The 20,607-nt window shown below is 35.3% G+C and overlaps 1 protein-coding gene across 1 annotated transcript in view; it reads left to right on the plus strand.

Moving 5' to 3' along the window:
- The first annotated feature begins 3,742 nt into the window (after positions 1–3,742).
- Positions 3,743–20,607, plus strand: part of ntrk2a (neurotrophic tyrosine kinase, receptor, type 2a) — a 92,452-nt gene continuing 75,587 nt past the window's right edge. The window contains 6 exon segments of the mRNA NM_001366554.1: positions 3,743–4,203; positions 9,154–9,228; positions 9,320–9,391; positions 9,550–9,618; positions 11,849–11,991; positions 18,296–18,432. Coding sequence (NP_001353483.1) covers positions 4,013–4,203; positions 9,154–9,228; positions 9,320–9,391; positions 9,550–9,618; positions 11,849–11,991; positions 18,296–18,432 — 687 coding nt within the window. The 5' untranslated portion in view covers positions 3,743–4,012.

Raw genomic sequence — 20,607 nt, forward strand, 5'->3', positions numbered from 1 at the left:
TGAGGTTGCAGTGAAGCGACAGCCAACAGAGGATTCCGCTTGGTCTTAAAGCCTTTTTTCGATGGGTTATTTTAACTATTTATGATGGCTTAGCAGTCAAAATAGGACAAACAAACTCATACATGGGACAAATTCTGGACCTTTGTCAGTCAAGAGTGGTTCTCGAACCACCCGAACCCCCCTTGGCTACAGGCCTGTTAGTCCCTTTATTTAGCTAGGGTCGCCACAGCGGAATGAACCGCCAACTATTCCAGCATATGTTTTAGGCAGTGGATGCCCTTCTAGCTGCAACTCAGTACTGGTAAACACCTACACTCTTACATTCACACACACACTCATACACCACAACCAATTTAGTTTATTCAATTTATCTATAGCCAGGGGCGGATTTAGTGATTTTGGGGCCCTAAGCAATTCCAGCCATGGGGCCCAAAAGTTCTAAAATGCACCTTTTGTACTTACATTTTTTTGAAAGATTATTTAGCGTTATTTTTTTTATATCATTCGATCTTTTCTTCTGCTTTTTATCTAAATGCAAAATAATAATAACACGTAAAGCATCTTGTAAAACATTCATTCATTTATTTATTTATTTTTGGCTTAGTTCCTTTATTAATACGGGGTTGCCACAGCCAGCGGAATGAACCGAAAACTTATCCAGCATATGTTTTATGCTGCTGAGGCTTGTCCAGCTGCAACCCATCACTGGGAAACATCCATACACACTCATTTACACTCATACACTATACGACCAATCTAATTCACCTATAGCACATGTCTTTGGACTTTTTGGGGAAACCGGAGCACCCAGAGGAAACTCACGCCAACATGTGGAAAACAAGCAAACTCCACACAGAAATACCAACTGACCCTGCCCAGGCTCGAACCAGCGACCTTCCTGCTGTGAGGCGATCGTGCTACCCACTGCGCCGCCGTGCTGCCATCTTTTAAAACATTTGAAAATATTTGTTTTCTTAAACTTAATTCACAACTAAAAATAATAAATGAACTATTTTGTTTTTAAAGCTAAATCCTTACTGATTTGACTGCCGGACTGGTCCATGATTGAAGGTGGGGGACAAATTTGTGCAGGTAATTACATTCAAATCAAAAAGTTAGACTCTCACCATACAAAATAAGACAGAAACAATGTTATGTATAATTTATATAGGTATAATTTAGTCATCTAGGTATTTATTTGGGAGCCTTCAGATTTCCTGGGGCCCTAAGTGGCCGCTTACCCTGCTAATTGGTTAAATCCACCCCTGCCCAGCACATGTCTTTGGATTGTTGGGGAAACTGGAGCACTCAGAGGAAACCCACGCCAACACGGGGAGAACATGCAAACTCCACACAGAAATGCCAACTGAGCCAGCCGGGTCTTGAACTTCTTGCTGTGAGGTGACAGTGCTAACCACTGTGCCTCCCTATAATTAATTTAATTGTTAGTAAATTAATAAAGTAATACAAAATATAACAAAAAATAAATATTTCTATAATAAAGATGTGGGAGTCACGGTGGCGCAGTGGGTGGCACGATTGCCTCACAGCAAGAAGGTCGCTGGTTCGAGCCTCGGCTGGGTCAGTTGGCATTTCTGTGTGGAGTTTGCATGTTTTTTTATTTAAGTGGTCAAAAACTTACATTCACTAATTAACAACTAACAACACAACATACATACAAACATAGTGCTTTAACATTGTGTACATATAAACAAAGACAAAGAAAATGAAGACAACATCAGTAGAAGCAAAGCCTGACAGCATCAGCATCATTTTGTCCACTTACAATTACATTTGGTTTTGGAAGTCATTTTTGAAAGGACACTCCATGGCAGTGAACGTGGACCCGGAATCATTTAAATTAAATCTTATGTCTTATTTTTGCAGATGTCATACACATTATATGTATGTATTTATATAAAATACAATAAAAAATATTTTTGTTGTTTGTTTTTAATATTATTATTATTAAATCCTCCTTTTTATTATTACCATTTATTGATATTTTATGTTTTGTAATGTCATACACTGCTTATCAATTTTGCATGTGATGTTGATAAAATAATAAGTGGTATATGTATACATAATATTACGAATTATTAATAGTTATTATTACTTATTAATTAATTAATTCATTCATTCATTTTCTTGTCGGCTAAGTCCCTTTATTAATCTGGGGTTGCCACAGCGGAATGAACCGCCAACTTATCCAGCAAGTTTTTACGCAGCGCATGCCCTTCCAGCCACAACCCATCTCTGGGAAATTATTACTTATAATAATAATAGTAATAATAATAATAATAATAATAATAACAATAATAATATTAATAATAATAACAACGCTATTAATATTAATATGTATAAATAATAATAATAATAAGTAATATTACATATAATAATAATAATAATATTACATTAATAATATTAATGATAATAATAATAATAATAAGTAATAATACATATAATAACACTATTAACATTAATAAGTACAATGATAATAATCATATTATTATTAATAATAATAAGTAATAAAACATAAATAATAATAATATTAATAATATTAAGTTCTAACACTTATAGGTAACAATAATATTAACATTAATAATAATAATAATAAGTACTAATACAGATAAGTAATAATAATGATAATAAAAAATAACACTTAGAAGTAATAATAATATTAAGATCAATGATGATAATAATAATAAAAATAATATGTAATACATATAAATAATAATAATATTAATAATATTAGGTTATAGCACTTTTAGATAATAATATTAACATTATTAATACTATTATTATTAGTTTAATACTTATATATATAAGTAATAATAATGATGATAATATTAATAAGTAATAATACTATTAACATATAATAATTATTATAATGATAAGTAATAATAATAATAATTATTATAATTTTTGGCGACGCAATGACACAGTAGGTAGTGCTGTCGCCTCACAGCAAGAAGGTCGCTGGTTCGAGCCTCGGCTGGGTCAGTTGGCATTTCTGTGTGGAGTTTGCATGTTCTCTCCGCATTCACAAGGGTTTCCTCCGGGTGCGGTTTCCCCCACTGTCCAAAGACATGCGGTACAGGTAAATTGGGTAGGCTAAAATTGTACGTAGTGTAAGAGTGTGAATGAGTGTAAATGGATGGTTTCCAGAGATGGGTTGCAGCTGGAAGGGCTGCATAAAACATATGCTTGATAAGTTACCAGTTCATTCCGCTGTGGCAACCCCAGATTAATAAAGGGACTAAGCCAAAAAGAAAATGAATGAATGAATTATAAATTTCAGAACAGAGTATAAATAAATAATAATTAAAATTAGGTTATCATAAGCTATCATCATCTTCATAAAACAAAATTTATTAAATTTATTAATTAGTTTAATAAATAAATAAATAAATAAATAAATAAATAAATAAATAAAAACATCCCAAAGGGAACCATTTCGCGTCATTTTAGCTGTAGTCAATTTTTCTGCCTTTGAACCTGAACGTTATTCTCCGACGACGAGTGAGTCAGTTCCACACAAACACACACAGAAAAACAACGAGCGCAACTCATTCCTCCATATACATGCATTCAAATAACCGTTCACCTCACGAAGCAGCAAACACAACAACAACTCTACCTAAACCACATGATCAGTGCTAATTAGTAACCACGAGATTCTCAAAAAAGCATCCTCACAGCACTGATACACTATAAAGAAAGCCTTGATCAGTGTAAGGATGTTGTCAGGCGGTCAATAACGCGTGTGAGTGAGTGAAGGATTGATTGATGTGTCCTGCTGGTCTCCTCCCCTCAGACGCGCGCATCATCCAGCGCGTCTCCAGAGCGCGTCTTCAGTCCGCATCCGAGCGTCATTCAGCGCAGCATCTCGGGCATTCGTTCTGTAGGAATATACGGTCACTCGCTGTTGCTTTTTCTGCTCCGGCTCTGCGCGTCTCCAGACTCCGGGTTTTTTTCGGGGGTCGTTAAATCTGGAGGTGAGGACCCGGGGATGAGCTTCGGCATGACGGGCTGCGGGTTCGGTTGGGCGGTGATGCTGCTCGCGCTCTGGAGGCCCGCGACCGCTTGTCCGGAGCTCTGCACGTGCACGGGTTTGCGGATCTCCTGCGTGGACGCGGAGCGCAGTATTATGGCTTTCCCCAAGCTGGAGTCCGAGGCGGACATGGAGAACGTCACTGACATGTAAGTCATGCTGGGGGTCATATACACTGAAACAAAAGCGATACATTGGATTTACTCCGGTTTTTTAACCGCGGTAAAGTTTGACATTCATTAGAAATTCGATTTCAAACCAATTAAATTATTTGCCCCTGCTATAGTTTGAGCCAAAAATATCTCAGATAGGTATAATTATGTGTCCTTTATGTTGCACAAGGCTTAATCGATAAAAAAGACCAATTAAACAATTCAACGAAATTATACAATAAAACCAGTAGCAAAATGTTCAGAAAAACACCCTGCTTATTGCACAAGACTCTGTTTTTTGCAATTAGCACTTTATTTATTTTATTATATTTTTAAAATAACTTTTAATGTAAAAATGGTAAAAGTTTTGTTTTTCACAGTTATGCCTTTGTTGATTTTATATACAGTACTGAATCCATATTTTCAGTAATTCGGATACACTGTAAACACTTAAATGAATTAAACACTGACACCATTTGAGATAAAAATATACAAATCAACTCTAAAATTGTCTAAATATTATTCCCTATGATGCACAAGCTTTGTTCTTTATTGTTATGCCTTTGTTGATTTTATATACAGTACTGAATCCATATTTTCAGTTATTCGGATACACTGTAAACACTTAAATGAATTAAACACTGACACAATTTGAGATTAAAAACACAAATCAACTCTAAAATTATCTAAATATTATTCCCTATGATACACAAGCTTTGTTCTTTATTGTTATGCCTTTGTTGATTTTATATACAGCACTGGATCCATATTTTCAGTAATTTGGATACACTGTAAACACTTAAATAAATTAAACGCTGACACCATTTGATATAAAAAAAACAAATCAACTCTAAAATGATCTAAATATTATCCTCTAGGATGCACAAGCTTTGCTTTTTACTGTTATGCCTTTGTTGATTTTATATACAGTACTGAATCCCTATATTCATTATATCGCTACACTGTAAATGATTAATCAAGACTAATAGTTTATAGCTTTGCTACTGTAAACGCATTTAATGAATAGTAATAGTTTATAGCTATGCTACTGTAAACGTATTTATTGAAGACTGATAGTTTATAGCTATGCTACTGTAAACGTATTTATTGAAGACTAATAGTTTATAGCTATGCTACTGTAAACGTATTTATTGTAGACTTATAGTTTATAGTTATGCTACTGTAAACGTATTTATTAAAGACTGATAGTTTATAGCTATGCTACTGTAAACATATTTATTAAAGACTAATAGTTTATAGCTATGCTACTGTAAGCGTATTTATTGTAGACTAATAGTTTATAGCTATGCTACTGTAAACGTATTTATTGAAGACTAATAGTTCATAGCTATGCTACTGTAAACGTATTTATTAAAGACTAATAGTTTATAGCTATGCTACTGTAAACGTATTAAAGACTGATAGTTTATAGCTATGCTACTGTAAACGTATTTATTAAAGACTGATAGTTTATAGCTATGCTACTGTAAACGTATTTATTAAAGACTGATAGTTTATAGCTATGCTACTGTAAACGTATTTATTAAAGACTGATAGTTTATAGCTATGCTACTGTAAACGTATTTATTGTAGACTAATAGTTTATAGCTATGCTGCTGTAAACGTAATTAATGAAGACTAATAGTTTATAGTTATGCTACTGTAAACGTATTTATTGAAGACTAATAGTTTATAGCTATGCTACTGTAAACATATTTATTGTAGACTAATAGTTTATAGCTATGCTACTGTAAACGTAATTAATGAAGACTAATAGTTTATAGCTATGCTACTGTAAACATATTTATTGTAGACTAATAGTTTATAGCTATGCTACTGTAAACGTAATTAATGAAGACTAATAGTTTATAGCCATTGCCTTTTATTGTGGTTCCAGCTGATTGGTGTGTCTACAGTTTTGCACCAGTGTGCCTGCACATCTGATGGCTGTGCTTAACCAATTGGCATCAGTCTTTGCTTTGAAATTGCAAGGAAATTTCATCATGAAAAATTTCTGTGTCAAATGCAAACAAGCGTGTTTAGTGATTTGCAATCTAAGCTGATCTAGCCTTGTGCTTTGCTCCTTGAGTGTACGGTTTTGGTTGTTGTGGCAAAAGTTAAACTTTAGTGTGTAAGCAATCATAAAAAAACTGTAAAATATGCAACAAAAGCTAATTTTACTTTCAAACAACACAACTTGCAAACAAGTATATGAGCTCTTTTAATCAATAGACAACAAAATGCAGAACTCAGTGTGAATCAGTGCATCTTTGCTTGTCCTTGTAGCCCATGCCGTTTGTTGTCTTTCTATTTGGGCTGTCAAATTTGCCTTTTTGCAAAGAACTGGATCCAGAATGTTGAATTCATGACATCAAACTGTGGCTGAAAACTGAAATGCTGTTACTGTAAAGAACAAAACAGTAATAAAACACTGTAAATTAGGCCCGGACTGGCTAATCAGGAGCACCCCCGGTCCGTTTTTTGGCCTGGTGTCCTATAGCTGCTTGCACTCTCAGCAGTCACACTTTTTTTCATTTATTTATGTATTTATTTGACCATAGCCTCACTCTTTTTATTCATTATTTTACCGCAGCTCCACTCTTTTTCTTTATTTTCTTGCAGCCCAATAAGCAGAATGCAGCCTGCAGGTTAATGATGACATAATTACTGTTACAAATTAAATTAGAAATCCTTAATCAAAAAGAGATTTAACCAAAACGTAACAAAATAACAGGGATTAAAAATATAATCCCTGGTGCCCCCGCGCTCTCTCTCCCCAAAATATACACCAAAAACACAACCACTGAGAATTAACAAGAAAATATTATTTATTTACAGAAATAAGGAGCAAAAATAACACCAGGAGGGGTTTAGCCAAAATAAATGACAATAAACCAAATTAGATTAAACTTCCCTAGAAAACAAATAAAATAAAATACAGAAAACTTACCTCCCTACTAACAAATGCAGGAGAAAACGAAAATAACAAATAAGGCACCAAACCTCCCTGCATGCTCCAAGCCCGACAGGGAGACAGAAAACCGGGCCTCAATCGCCGGTTAAATATGAACAACAACACATCGGCATCTCACATAATGCCACAAAGAGATAGAAGCAAACACTCATTTGATCGCTAGTCTCCACTCAGCACAAACGGGGAATCGAGAGAGAGCGGGGAGCCATCGAACCCATGTTCTCTGCAGGTTTTTATAGCCGCCGCCAATCCAAGCGCCAATCATGATCCGTCCCAATGTTATCCGCTGCACCTGCGAATACTTAGAGCGAGAAAGAGAGAGAGAGCGAGAGAAATAGAGAGAGAGATAGAGCGAGAGAGAAACACCACACACAAGCCTACACAAAACTACTCGTAACATTACCATCACATGGCATTCGGGCCTTACGTCATCGATGATGCGCTGTTCAGGTGCTTTCGCTCAGCACAGTGGAGATTTCTTTACATCGTTATATTGTTTTAAATCGTTTGAGATGCAGTGACACGCAGCCACTTTTGACGCTCATAAACAATCATAAAGTCCTCGTGCTGCAGCTATTAGGAGGTTTGCTGAAGGTGCAGCTGTCGTGCATTCAGGGGCTTGCGCTCACTTTTCAAATGATCCGGGAAACAGACCTGGGCAAGGTTCGGATAGCATAGTGTGAGTACGCCCTAAGACATAGCCAGACCTCCCTCTGTTTTTATAAGGTTTGCGGACTGATTGCTATTTGAAGGAGTGTCAAACCAATGCTTTAGAGATTCAGTACTTCGGAGATTTCATACTAATCTTAGTAGTTTCTAATAGTTAGAAATAGATGGTTTCTGTTTGGATACCATAGTTAAAACAATGGAGTTTGGACTGCTTGAATGACATCTGTGTTAACTGTTTTGAAAAATGTTGGGGGAAATGTGTCAATTCAATGAGACAGAGTTTACACATTTTCAAGGCATGTCTTCTGCTCTGCTGTTATAGTGATGAGGAAAATGGAGTGGATCCTGTAGTTTCTTAAACCAGGTCAAAGAAAACAAGAAAAACTGTAATAATAATAATAATAAAATAAAAATAATAATAATATTCATTCATTTTCTTTTCAGCTTAGTTCCTTCATTAATCCGGGGTCACCAAAGCGGAATAAACCGGCAACTTATCCAGCAAGTTTTTACACAGCAGATGCCCTTTCAGCTGCAACCCATCTCTGAGAAACATCCACACACACACTCATTCACTACGTACAATTTAGCCTACCCAATTCACCTGTACCACATGTCTTTGGACTGTGAGGGAAACCGGAGCACCCAGAGGAAACCTACGCAAATGTAGATAATAGTAATAATAATAATAATAATAATAATAATAATAATAATAATAATAATGATGATGATGATGATGATGATGATGATAATAATAATAAAATAATAATTGCAAAAATGATAATAATAATAATAATAAAATAATAATAATAATGACAATGATAATAATAATAATTAAATAATAAAAAATGATAAAAATAATAATAATAATGACAATGATAATAATAAAACTAATAAAAAATAATAATGATAGTAATAATAATAATAAAAAAATCATAATAACGATGATAATAATAATAATAATAACAATAATAATAAAATAATAATAAAAAAATTATAATAAGGATGATAATAATGATAATAATAATAATAATAATAATAATAAAAAATTATAATAATGATAATAATAATGATAATGATAATAATACAATAAAAATAATAATGACGATGATAATAATAATAATAAAAAATAATAAAAATTATAATAATGATAATAATAATAATAATAATAAAATAATAATAAAAAAATAATAATGACGATGATAATAAATCTTAGTATTTATTTTCTCTTTAAAAATGTTTAATTTTATTATTGCTTTGAAATGTACCCTTAGTAATGTTGTTGTTGTTGTTGTTGTTTACAGATACATTGCAAATCAAATTAGTTTCACGTCCATTAATGAAAGAGATCTCGAATTTTACCGCAGCCTCAGAAACCTGTAAGTACTAAACTGTGGATCATCGTTTTTTATTCTCTTTATAAGCTGTGAGATGGAAACGTTTGACCTCATTGTTTGTCTTTTCCTACAGAACCGTCATAAACACCAAGCTGGCATACATTGCCAGGCTGGCCTTCCAGAGCAACCCGAAACTACAATATCTGTGAGTGGTTTAGTTGGGGAGGAGCTGGAGGTCCATGTTTGGTTGTTTTGCGTGTTTAAAAAGTTTTAGAAATGTTTTAGAAATGAATTACTCTTGTAATTTAGTTTGTTTTATAACATTTTTTTTTTTTTAGTGCTGATGATTGCCTTTTTCTACAGGAATCTCAAGGAGAACAATCTGTCCAAACTATCCTGGAGGACGTTTCGTCATTTAAACATCTCATATCTGTGAGTCTTTTATGATTTTAGTTATCTAAGCTTTTTTTAATGTCCAACTGATTTGTCTGTTACATGTATGTGTCAGCCTTTGCATGAGTAAAACCAATCAGAAACAGAAAATAAATAGTTCTGTGCTTTGTTTTGAGTTCAGTTTTGTTTATTTTGATTTGTTTTGTTTTGTTTTACCTCGCTTTGCTTTGTTGACTTGACTTGTTAACTTGAGTTTTGTGTAATGTTGTGTTGAGTTGAATTGAATTTAGTTGACATGACATGACATGACATGACTTGACTTGACTTGACTTGACTTGACTTGACTTGACTTGACTTGACTTGACTTGACTTGACTTGGGTTGAGTTGAGTTTTGCGCTGTGTTGAGATTTGTTGATTTGAGTGTTGAGTTGAATCAAGTTGAGTTGAGCTGAGTTGACTTAGGTTGGGTTGAGTTAAGTTTTGTGTTGTTTTGTTTTGTATTGAGTATTGTGTTTTGTTGAGTTGAATGTTGAGTTGAATTGAGTTGAGTTGACTTGGGTTGGGTTGAGTTTTGTGTTGTTTTGTGTTGAGTATTGTGTTTTGTTTTGTTGAGTCAAATGTTGAGTTGAATTGAGTCGAGTCGAGTCGAGTCGAGTTGAGTTGAGAGTTGAGTCCATTTGAGTTGAGTTGAGTTGAGTTTTGTGTTGAGTTAAGTATTGTGTTTTGTTGAGTTTTGTTTTTTTTAGTTGCATGTTGAGTTGAATTGAGTTGAGTTGACTTGGGTTGGGTTTTGTGTTGTATTGTGTTTTATTGAGTCAAATATTGGGTTAAATTGAGTTTATTTGAGCTGGGTTGAGTTTTGTGTTGTTTTGTGTTGAGTTAAGTATTGTGTTTTGTTGAGTTTTTTTTTTTAGTTGCATGTTGAGTTGAATTGAGTTGAGTTGACTTGGGTTGGGTTTTGTGTTGTATTGTGTTTTGTTTTGTTGAGTCAAATATTGGGTTAAATTGAGTTGATTTGAGTTGAGTTGAGTTTTGTGTTGTTTTGTGTTGAGTTAAGTATTGTGTTTTGTTGAATTTTTTTTAGTTGCATGTTGAGTTGAGTTGACTTGGGTTGGGTTTGGTTGTGTTGAGCTGAATTTTGTGTTGTGTTGAGTTGAGTTGGGTTCACTTGTTTTTGGTTGGGTTGAATTGAGTTGAATTGACTTAAGTTGGGTTGTGTTTAGTTGAATTTTGTGTTGTGTTGAGTTGATTTGAGTTCACTTGTTTTGGGCTGGGTTGAATTGAGTTAAATTGGGTTAGGTTGTGTTTAGTCGAATTTTGTGTTGTGTTGACTTGGGTTGGGTTGAGTTGAGTTGACTTTTCTGTTGTGTTGTGTTGAGTATTGTGTTGTGTTGTGCTGTGTTGTGTTAATTTTTTTGAGTTTTGTTGAGTTGAGTGTTTAGTTAAGTTGATTTGGGTTGGTTTGGTTTGGTTTGAGTTGAGTTTTGTGTTGTGTTGAGTTTTGTTAAGTTGAGCGTGTTGTTGAGTTAAGCTGATTTGGGTTTTGTGTTGTGTTCAATATTTTGTTGGGTTGTGTTTTGTTGAGTTGTGTTGAGTTAATTTGTGTGTTGTATTGTGTTGTGTTTTGCTGTGTTGAGTTGAGTATTGTGTTGTGTTGTGTTGAGTTGATTCTGGTTTTGTTTTGTGTTGTGTTGAGTTGAGGTTTGTTGAGTTGATTTGGGTTTTATTTTGTGTTGTGCTGTGTTGTGTTAAGTTTTGTTGAGTGATGTGTTGTGTTGTGTTTAGTTGAGCTGAGTCTTCTTTGTTTTGATTTGTTTTGTTTCGCCCTGCTTTATTGACTTGACTTGTTGAGCTGAGTTAAGTCGAGTTTTGTTGTGTGGGGTTGAGTGTTTTGTTTTGTTTTGTTTTGTTTTGTTTTGTTTTGTTTTGTTTTGTTTTGTTTTGTTTTGTTTTGTTTTGTTTTGTTTTGTTTTGTTTTGTTTTGTTTTGTTTTGTTTTGGTGGGGTTGAGGGTTGCGTTGACTTGAGTTTTGTTTTATTTGTTTTATGAGTTGAGTCGAGTTTTGTTGGGTGGTGTGGGGTGGGGTTGAGTGTTTTGTTTTGTTTTGGGTTTTGTTTCATGATGCTTTTTTGTTTGTTTTTGTTTTGTACGTTGTTATAGATGCGCAGATACTATAAGCAGAAGGAAAATGAATGAATGAATGAATGAATGTACAGCATGTCTCAGGGCTCTGTCCTAATAGACTTGTATGTGGTCGTATATTTGCAGGCTGCTGGCAGGCAATCCTCTGCAGTGCTTGTGTGACAACATGTGGCTGAAGCAGTGGCGGGTGGAAGAGGCAGAAGAGCTGCTGTGTGTGGAGGAGGGAGGAAAGAGGAGAGCGCTGGCGACACTCACGCTGCCCGACTGCGGTAAGAGCTGGATCAGACTTTAAACACACACAGACACATGCACTCCCGTCATATTACGAGAACGCTCATTTTACTTTTAAGATCAGGAGATTTTAAGCAAGTGGCTAAGTTGTTAGCACTGTCACCTCACAGCAAGAAGGTCACTGGTTCGAGTCCTGGCTGGACCAGGAGGTTTTTCTGTGAGGTGTTTGCATGTTCTCCCCATGTTGGTGTGGGTTTCCTCCGGGTGCTCCGGTTTCCCCCAAAGTCCAAAGACATGTGCTATAGGTGGATTAAATAAGCTAAATTGGCCGTAGTGTATGTGTGTGAATGAGTGTGTATGGATGTTTTCCAGTACTGGGTTGCAGCTGGAAGGGCATCCACTGCGTAATACATATCTCCATACATTCCTCCGTGGCAACCCCTGAAATAGAGACTAAACCAAAGGAAAATGAATGAAAGATTTTGAAAGAATGAAGTAAAATAATGAACTCTGACCTGGATAACTAAGAATCACAGACAAAATTCCCATGGTTTACTCAGAACAGAGCTAATATAGGATTTAAGACTGACGTTTGCGCTGGTGTGTTTGGTAAGATGTGATTTGTCCATCGTTTTATGGCTGTGGCTTGAGACGTGGATACTTATTGATCCAGAGATAAGCCTCCAGCCAGGCCTATTTTAAGCAATACCACAGCAGAAGGCCCTCGAGGGAGGAAGAGAGGACGAGAGAGAGAGAGAGAGGAAAAGGGAAAATAGAGACAGACAGGGGGATCCCCAGAATGCAAAACACTGAGACATTTAGCTCTAAGACTCTTCTGCTGGATTTAGGCCAAATGCTGCTTTTCCTTCCACTTTTGTAACATGAAAGAAAATGAGCTGCTCCACTGAATTGTTTTATCTTAACCATGATTTCGGGACCAGCTATAGTGGCAAATTAACTGTGGTAAAATCACTTGTATACTAGAAAAGGAAGGTTTATCAAGAAAAACAAGCTGGTGGTGCTCAATCTGAAATATATCTCACCATCATTTGAAGAGTTCAGATGCAAAACCCTCTAAATCAGGGGTGCTCAATCCTGTTCCTGTACAGTTTAGCTCCTACCCTGATCAAACCCACCTGAACCAATTAATTAGGACCTGAAATCCACTTGATAATTACAGACAGGTGTGTTTGATAAGGGTTGCAACTGAAATCTGCAGGAAGGTAGATCTCCAGGAACAGGGTTGGCCACCCCTGCTCTAAATCCATCAGACCTCCTTTCTTGTAAATGAGCAATTTCTATCAGGCTCCTCTGATTAGGTTTAGAAGTTTCATTATATATTAATTGTTAAGGTTATTAGGTAGTAAATACAATACCTTTTTTCAAAAATGTCACTTCAGACAATTATTCGGTTTTTAACAAGGTAGATTTTCTTTTGCGTCAAAAACATCTAAATCCACTAGTGCTTTTTATGCAAAAACCTCTAAATCCACCTATTGGAAAATTCCAAAGATGAAACTAGAAATTATTTTACCAAACATAAAACACATTACACTAACTACCTAAAATTAAAAAAATATATACATCTGTCAAGTAAGTGGCGGTTCATTCTGCTGTGATCAAACCAGGGAAACAGCAGAAGGAAAATGAATGAATGAAATCTGTCAAGTGCATTAACCAGTTAAACTCCGTGATGTCATCGACTTTCGCTATAAGATTTGAAGTGCTAGCATTGCACGAGACCCCCTTAAGTGGTTGAACGATGGATAATTTTCATATTTTTCATATGACACATGTACAAGTTATAGCTCAAATGAAAGCTCTTGATGGTGCTCATACAGTTCTAGCATTCTTTTTACTGAATTATATTATAATTATTATAATTATAAATAGTGTCGTTTTGGTGTCGCTTTAAATTCAAATGAGAAATGTTTTTTTTGAAAAGAGGGTGGAGCTATAAACGCTTCTGCATCACCATTGCAGCAGATTCAAAGCTCTAAAGGCGGGCGGCTGCTTCTCACTTAGGGCTGTTTATGCTACTGAGGGAGAGATTGTCACTAATGGGTGGGGCTTTCCCCCTTTGATGACACGTACAAAGGGAGAATGTCAATCAAAGTGTTTCTGCAGACTGATTTTATCAAGTGTGATTAAAATAGAATTAATTCAATTTTACTATTAGAGGCTGGCTATATTCACAAACTGTTGCCATACAACAGTATTTAAACCCTTTATAAAAGTGATTTTTGCATAATAGGTCCCATTTAAAATGATCTCTGTGGCCTGGAGTAGCAAATATACAGTACCAGAGACATGATGATAAGGATGTAAACTGCTGCAGATGGTAGCACACAGAGATAGAGATCTGATTCACGACAGAAGGAGCCAGTGCTGACTGCACTCTTTGGCCTTTAATTTAGCGAGAGCACCAGCAGACTAGAATGGCATTCCTGTAATTCAGATGAAGAAATTGTTCGATTTCTGAGATCAAATTTAATAAAATAAACACTCTTTTTTTATTTTTGAGTTTTATTTTTGAGTAAACATACAATAAAAAAATTAATTAAAGAACTAAAAACTTACTTGAAGAAGTAAATATTGCTAGAACAATTTACAATAATAAAAAAATAAAAAATATGAAATTATGAAAAAATATAAACAGAACTGTCAGAATCAGTCTAATAATCATTTTAATTTACAAAATACATTCATGGATACAAACAGCTGAATATATATATATATAGGTGTACCTAATAAAGTGGCCTGTGAGTGTATATATATTAATATATAATACTTGTTAATGCAAATTTCTAATCAACCAACCACAGGGCAGCAACTCAATGCATTTAGGCATGTAGACGTGGTCAAGATGATCTGCTGCAGTTCAAACCGAGCATCAGAATGGGGAAGAAAGGAGATTTAATTGACTTTGAATGTGGCATGGTTGTTGGTGCCAGCAGGGCTAATCTAAGTATTTCAGAAACTGCTGATCTACTGGGATTTTCATGCACAACCATCTCTAGGGTTTACAGAGAATGGTGCAAAAAAGAGAAAATATCCAGTGGGCGGCAGATCTGTGGGCGCAAATGCCTTGTTGATGCCAGAGGTCAGAGGAGAATGGCCAGACAGGTTCCAGCTGATAGAAAGGCAACAGTAACTCAAATAGCCACTCGCTACAACTGAGGTCTGCAGAAGTGCATTTATGAACGCACAACGTCCAACCTTGAGGCGGATGGGCTACAGCAGCAGAAGTTCACACCGGGTGCCACTCCTGTCAGCCAAGAACAGGAAACTGAAGCAAAAGCTGGGCCAACCTGGTACTAGTAATGTGAACATATATAGTGAGCGAAGTGACATTTACCCTTAAACATGGAAAATAATTTCTGAAAACACAGCATTTCTGAAAACAAAACAATAGTTTTTACTTTTCTAGAAACTGCTTGACATATTTAATTAGAAACATGACAAAAACTTTTTTGCAGTTTGAGGAGGAGTTTAAGAGGAAAACAAATGTATGCTGAAGGATGAAAGACATGAACTTATACCAGAGAGAGTAACCAAAACACGCAGGAACTAAAACCAGTAGGAAAAGCCAGGGTAGGAAAAACAGCTAGAATGGGAGCCTTTGGAGGTGTCAATGGAGAGAGAAGCTTTGGCTAATGACACCCAGGGGATAGAGCGGATGACAGAAGAGCCCTGGGCGAAGGCTCAGAGCAGATGGGACTGTGGGACACCAATGGACCTGGAGGCTGAGGCAAAAGAGTGGAGATAGAAGAAACATCATATATTATCATATCATATCATATCATATCATATCATATCATATCATATCATATCATATCATATCATATCATATCATATCATATCATATCATATATCACATCATCCATCGGCTTAGTCTCTATTTTAGAGGTCGCCACAGCAGAATAACCTGCCAACTATTCCAGCATATGTTTTACTCAGCGGATGCCCTTCCAGCTGCAACCCTGTACTGAGAAACACCCATACACACTCATTCACAGACTCATACACTACGGCCAATTTTAGTTCATTCAATTCTACTATAGTGCATGTCTTTGGACCAACTTACCCAGCCAGGAGTCAAACCAGCGACCTTCTTGCTGTGAGGCGACAGTGCTAACCACTGAGCCACCGTGCCACCGTGCCACCATCATATCATATCATATCATATCATATCATATCATATCATATCATATCATATCATATCATATCATATCATTTATTTTCCTCCGGCTTAGTTTCTATTACAGAGGTTACCACAGCTGAATGAACCGCCAACTATTCCAACATATGTTTTACACAGCGGGTGCCCTTCCAGACGCAACCCATCACTGGAAAACCAGTTTAGTTTATCCAATTCACTTATAGCGCATGTCTTTGGAAACCCACATAACCATAGGGAGAACATGCAAACACCATACAGAAATGCCAACTGTCCCAGCTGGGACTCAAACCAGCGACCTTCTTGCTGTAAGGCGACAGTGCTAACCACCATCATATCGCATTGTATTATATCATATCTGATCATAACGTATCGTATATCATATATCATATTGCATCATATCGTATATTATATATCATATTGCATCGTATCGTATATTATATATCATATTGCATCGTATCATATAATATATATCATATTGCATCATATCGTATATTATATATCATATTGCATCGTATCATATAATATATATCATATTGCATCGTATCGTATATTATATATCATATTGCATCGTATCGTATATTATATATCATATTGCTTCGTATCATATATTATATATCATATTGCATCGTATCGTATATTATATATCATATTGCATCGTATCGTATATTATATATCATATTGCATCGTATCGTATATTATATATCATATTGCATCGTATCGTATATTATATATCACATTGCATTCCTATCGTATATCATATAGCATTATGCATCGTTTCGTATATTATATATCATATTGCATCGTATCGTATATTATATATCATATTGCATTGTATCGTATATTATATATCATATTGCATCGTATCGTATATCATATATCATTATGCATCGTTTCGTATATTATATATCATATTGCATCATATCATATATTATATAAATAATATTGCATCGTATCGTATATTATATATCATATTGCATCGTATCGTATATCATATATCATTATGCATCGTTTCGTATATTATATATCATATTGCATCATATCATATATTATATAAATAATATTGCATCGTATCGTATATTATATATCATATTGCATCGTATCGTATATCATGTATCATTATGCATCGTATCGTATATTATATATCATATTGTATCGTATCGTATATTATATATCATATTACATCGTATCGTATATTATATATCATATTGCATCGTATCGTATATTATATATCATATTGCATCGTATCGTATATTATATATCATATTGCATCGTATCGTATATTATATATCATATTGCTTCGTATCGTATATTATATATCATATTGCATCGTATCGTATATTATATATCATATTGCATAGTATAGTATATCATATATCATTATGCATTGTTTCGTATATTATATATCATATTGTATCGTATTGTTTATCATGTCATATTGTATCGTATCTCATTCCTCATATATCGTATCGTATACGGTATATCATATACTGTATATTGTATCGTATCGTATCATATATCATATCATATATTGCATCGTGTCAACTTATCACGTATGTCATATATCATATATCATATCATATAGTATCATATATCATGTCATATCATATCGTATCTCATATATTATGTCATAACGTATTGTGTCGTATATCATATTATGTATCATACCTTATCGTATATCAAATAATATATATCATATATCATACTGTATCGTATTGTACCGCATCGTCTCCTATCGAATATCATATATCATATTTCATATCATATTATATCGTATCGCATCGTATCATATATCATATCGTACTGAACGGTATCTTATCAGAGATTCTGTCAGTTTGATTGCATATTGAGTGGTGTGTTCAAGCGAATTGACCAGTTTCTCTATGACATGACAGCAACACCACAATTCACTGAAGTCTTGCCTTCATTCCTTGCATAGGCTTATTGACTGCATTATGCTAATATTTCTAACTGGGACTCAGACTTCAGCAGAAGCAATATGTAGTCAGGTCAGGTTCAACGTTTTCAGTTAGATAAAATGCTAGATAAAATAAACGATATACTTATCGATATATGATTTTATATGCTTTTTGACTGAAATGTATTTCTTCATTGGTAACTAGTGTATAATAGTTCTGTTTTGTGCTGTGTTGTCTTTGTAGTCCTCCCCACTGTGACTCTCACGCCCACAAACGTGACCATGAAGAAAGGGTTAAATGTGACACTGACCTGCAACACCTCAGGAATGCCCACTCCAAATCTCACCTGGACCACCTGCAAGCTAAATTCAGCGTTCAAGGTAATTCCTCTCAATGTTCGTTCAAATATATATTAGTATTAGGTTTGTCAGGTCTTCCCACAAGTATCCCCTATTAAAAAAATGTACCCGCATTTGGTACAGAATGTAAAATATGTTGCATTGCACATTTCAAATGACAAATCCACTAGAGGGCGCTATTTACTTTTTTTGTGAGCCTGAAATAGTTCGTTTGACATGACAACGCACTAAGTGTTTAATAACTATCACAGGGTCTGACCAAAACATGCTCGAATTCAGTCATTCACTCCTTTAAGTGGACCATATTAGTGGACTAATGCAGGGAATAATGAATAGTGGGTAAAGGAGCAATTTCACAGCATTAGTGTACATTTTGTTACATAATTCTGATAAACGTCCTTCTAGTAGAAATTTGTGTGTTATTGTGGGACAAATCAATACAGACTGGACAATCTAACCAATCAGAGCAGACTAGAGTCATCTGACCAATCAGAGTAGAGTATAATCATGCGACCAATCTAAGCACAGGAGAGTAATCTGGCCAATCAGAGCAGAGCCATCTGACCAATCAGAGCAGAGTCATCTGACCAATCAGAGCAGAGTCATCTGAGCAATAAAAGCACAGCAGTCACCTGATCAATCAGAGCTGAGTCGTCTGACTAATAAGAGCAGAGTAGAATCATCTGACCAATCAGAGAAGAGTCATCTGACCAATCAGAGCAGAGTCATCTGACTAATTAGAGCTGAGTCGTCTTACTAATAAGAGCAGAGTAGAGATATCTGACCAATCAGAGCAGAGTAGAATCATCTGACCAATCAGAGCAGAGTCATCTGACTAATCAGAGCAGAGTCATTTGACCATTTAGAGCAGAGTAGTCATCTGACCAATCAGAGCAGCATAGAATCATCTGACCAATCAAAGCAGAGTCATCTGATTAATCAGAACAGAGTCATCCGACAAATCAGAGCAGAGTAGTCATCTGACCAATTAGAGCTGAGTCATCTGACTAATCAGAAAAGAGCCATCTGAATAATCAGAGCAGAGTTATTTGACCAATCAGAGCAGATTGGTCATCTGACCAATCAGAGCACCGTCATCTGACCAATCAGAGCAGAGTCATCTGACTAATCAGAGCAGAGTCATCTGACCAGTCAGAGCAGAGTCATCTGACCAGTCAGAGCAGAGTCATCTGACCAATCAGAGCAGAAAAGAGTCATCTGACCAATCAGAGCACAGCCATCTGACCAATCAGAGCAGAGCCATTTGACCAACCAGAGCAGAGAAGAGTCATCTGACCAATCAGAGCAGAGTCATCTGACCAATCAGAGCAGAGTCATCTGACCAATCAGAGTAGTCATTTGACCATTCTGAGCAGACTCATCTGAGCAATAAGTGCAAAGTAGACTCATCTGACCAATCAGAGCAAAGTAGAATTATCTAACCAATCAGAGCAGAGTCATTTGACCAATCAGAGCAGTGTAGGCTCTCAGAAACCCTTTTCAGACTGTGAGAAAAATACCCCATATGCTGTGGATATTAGAGAAACGTAAAGTGTTCTGACCATGGATAGATGGAAAACTTTTTTAGGAGCCCTTCCTAAGAAAATGAGAAATTATCATAATGGGGCACTTTAACGTTTGTATTAAAGGTTAGTCTTACATGCTAATGAGGTTTTAACAAGGTTTGAGAGTGGATTATTGACAAACTGAGACCAAAGCCCATCTGTTGTCATTTGGATTTTTTTGCTCAAGATTTTTGCAGAAAAAAAAAAACAGTTTTAGTTTCAGAATATAGTTTTTAACAATATAATATACAGCTCAGAAGGTAATCAAGAGACCTCATCTTATTATTATCAGTCCTTTAGATTCACCAGTAAAGGGTTAGTTCACCTAAAAATTAAAAAAACCTTATCATTTACTCTTCCTCACATGGTTTTAAGCCTTTATCAGTTTCTTTCTTCTTCTTAACTCAAAAGAAGATATTATCAATTGACCTATTGACTAGTTGCATAGTTGGCTGCATGGTGGCGCAGTGGGTAACACAATCATATGCTAGAATTGTCGGTTCATTCCGCTGTGGGGACCCCTGATGAATAAAAGAACTAAGCTTAAGGAAGATTAATAAATGAATATAATAGATGATAACAAACTAAATATGAACTTTTTAAAACCAATTTTAAGACTTTGATTAATGGA

This window comes from Danio rerio, chromosome 8 (assembly GCF_049306965.1).
Source record: "Danio rerio strain Tuebingen ecotype United States chromosome 8, GRCz12tu, whole genome shotgun sequence".
In the NCBI taxonomy this organism is placed as follows: Eukaryota; Metazoa; Chordata; class Actinopteri; order Cypriniformes; family Danionidae; genus Danio; species Danio rerio.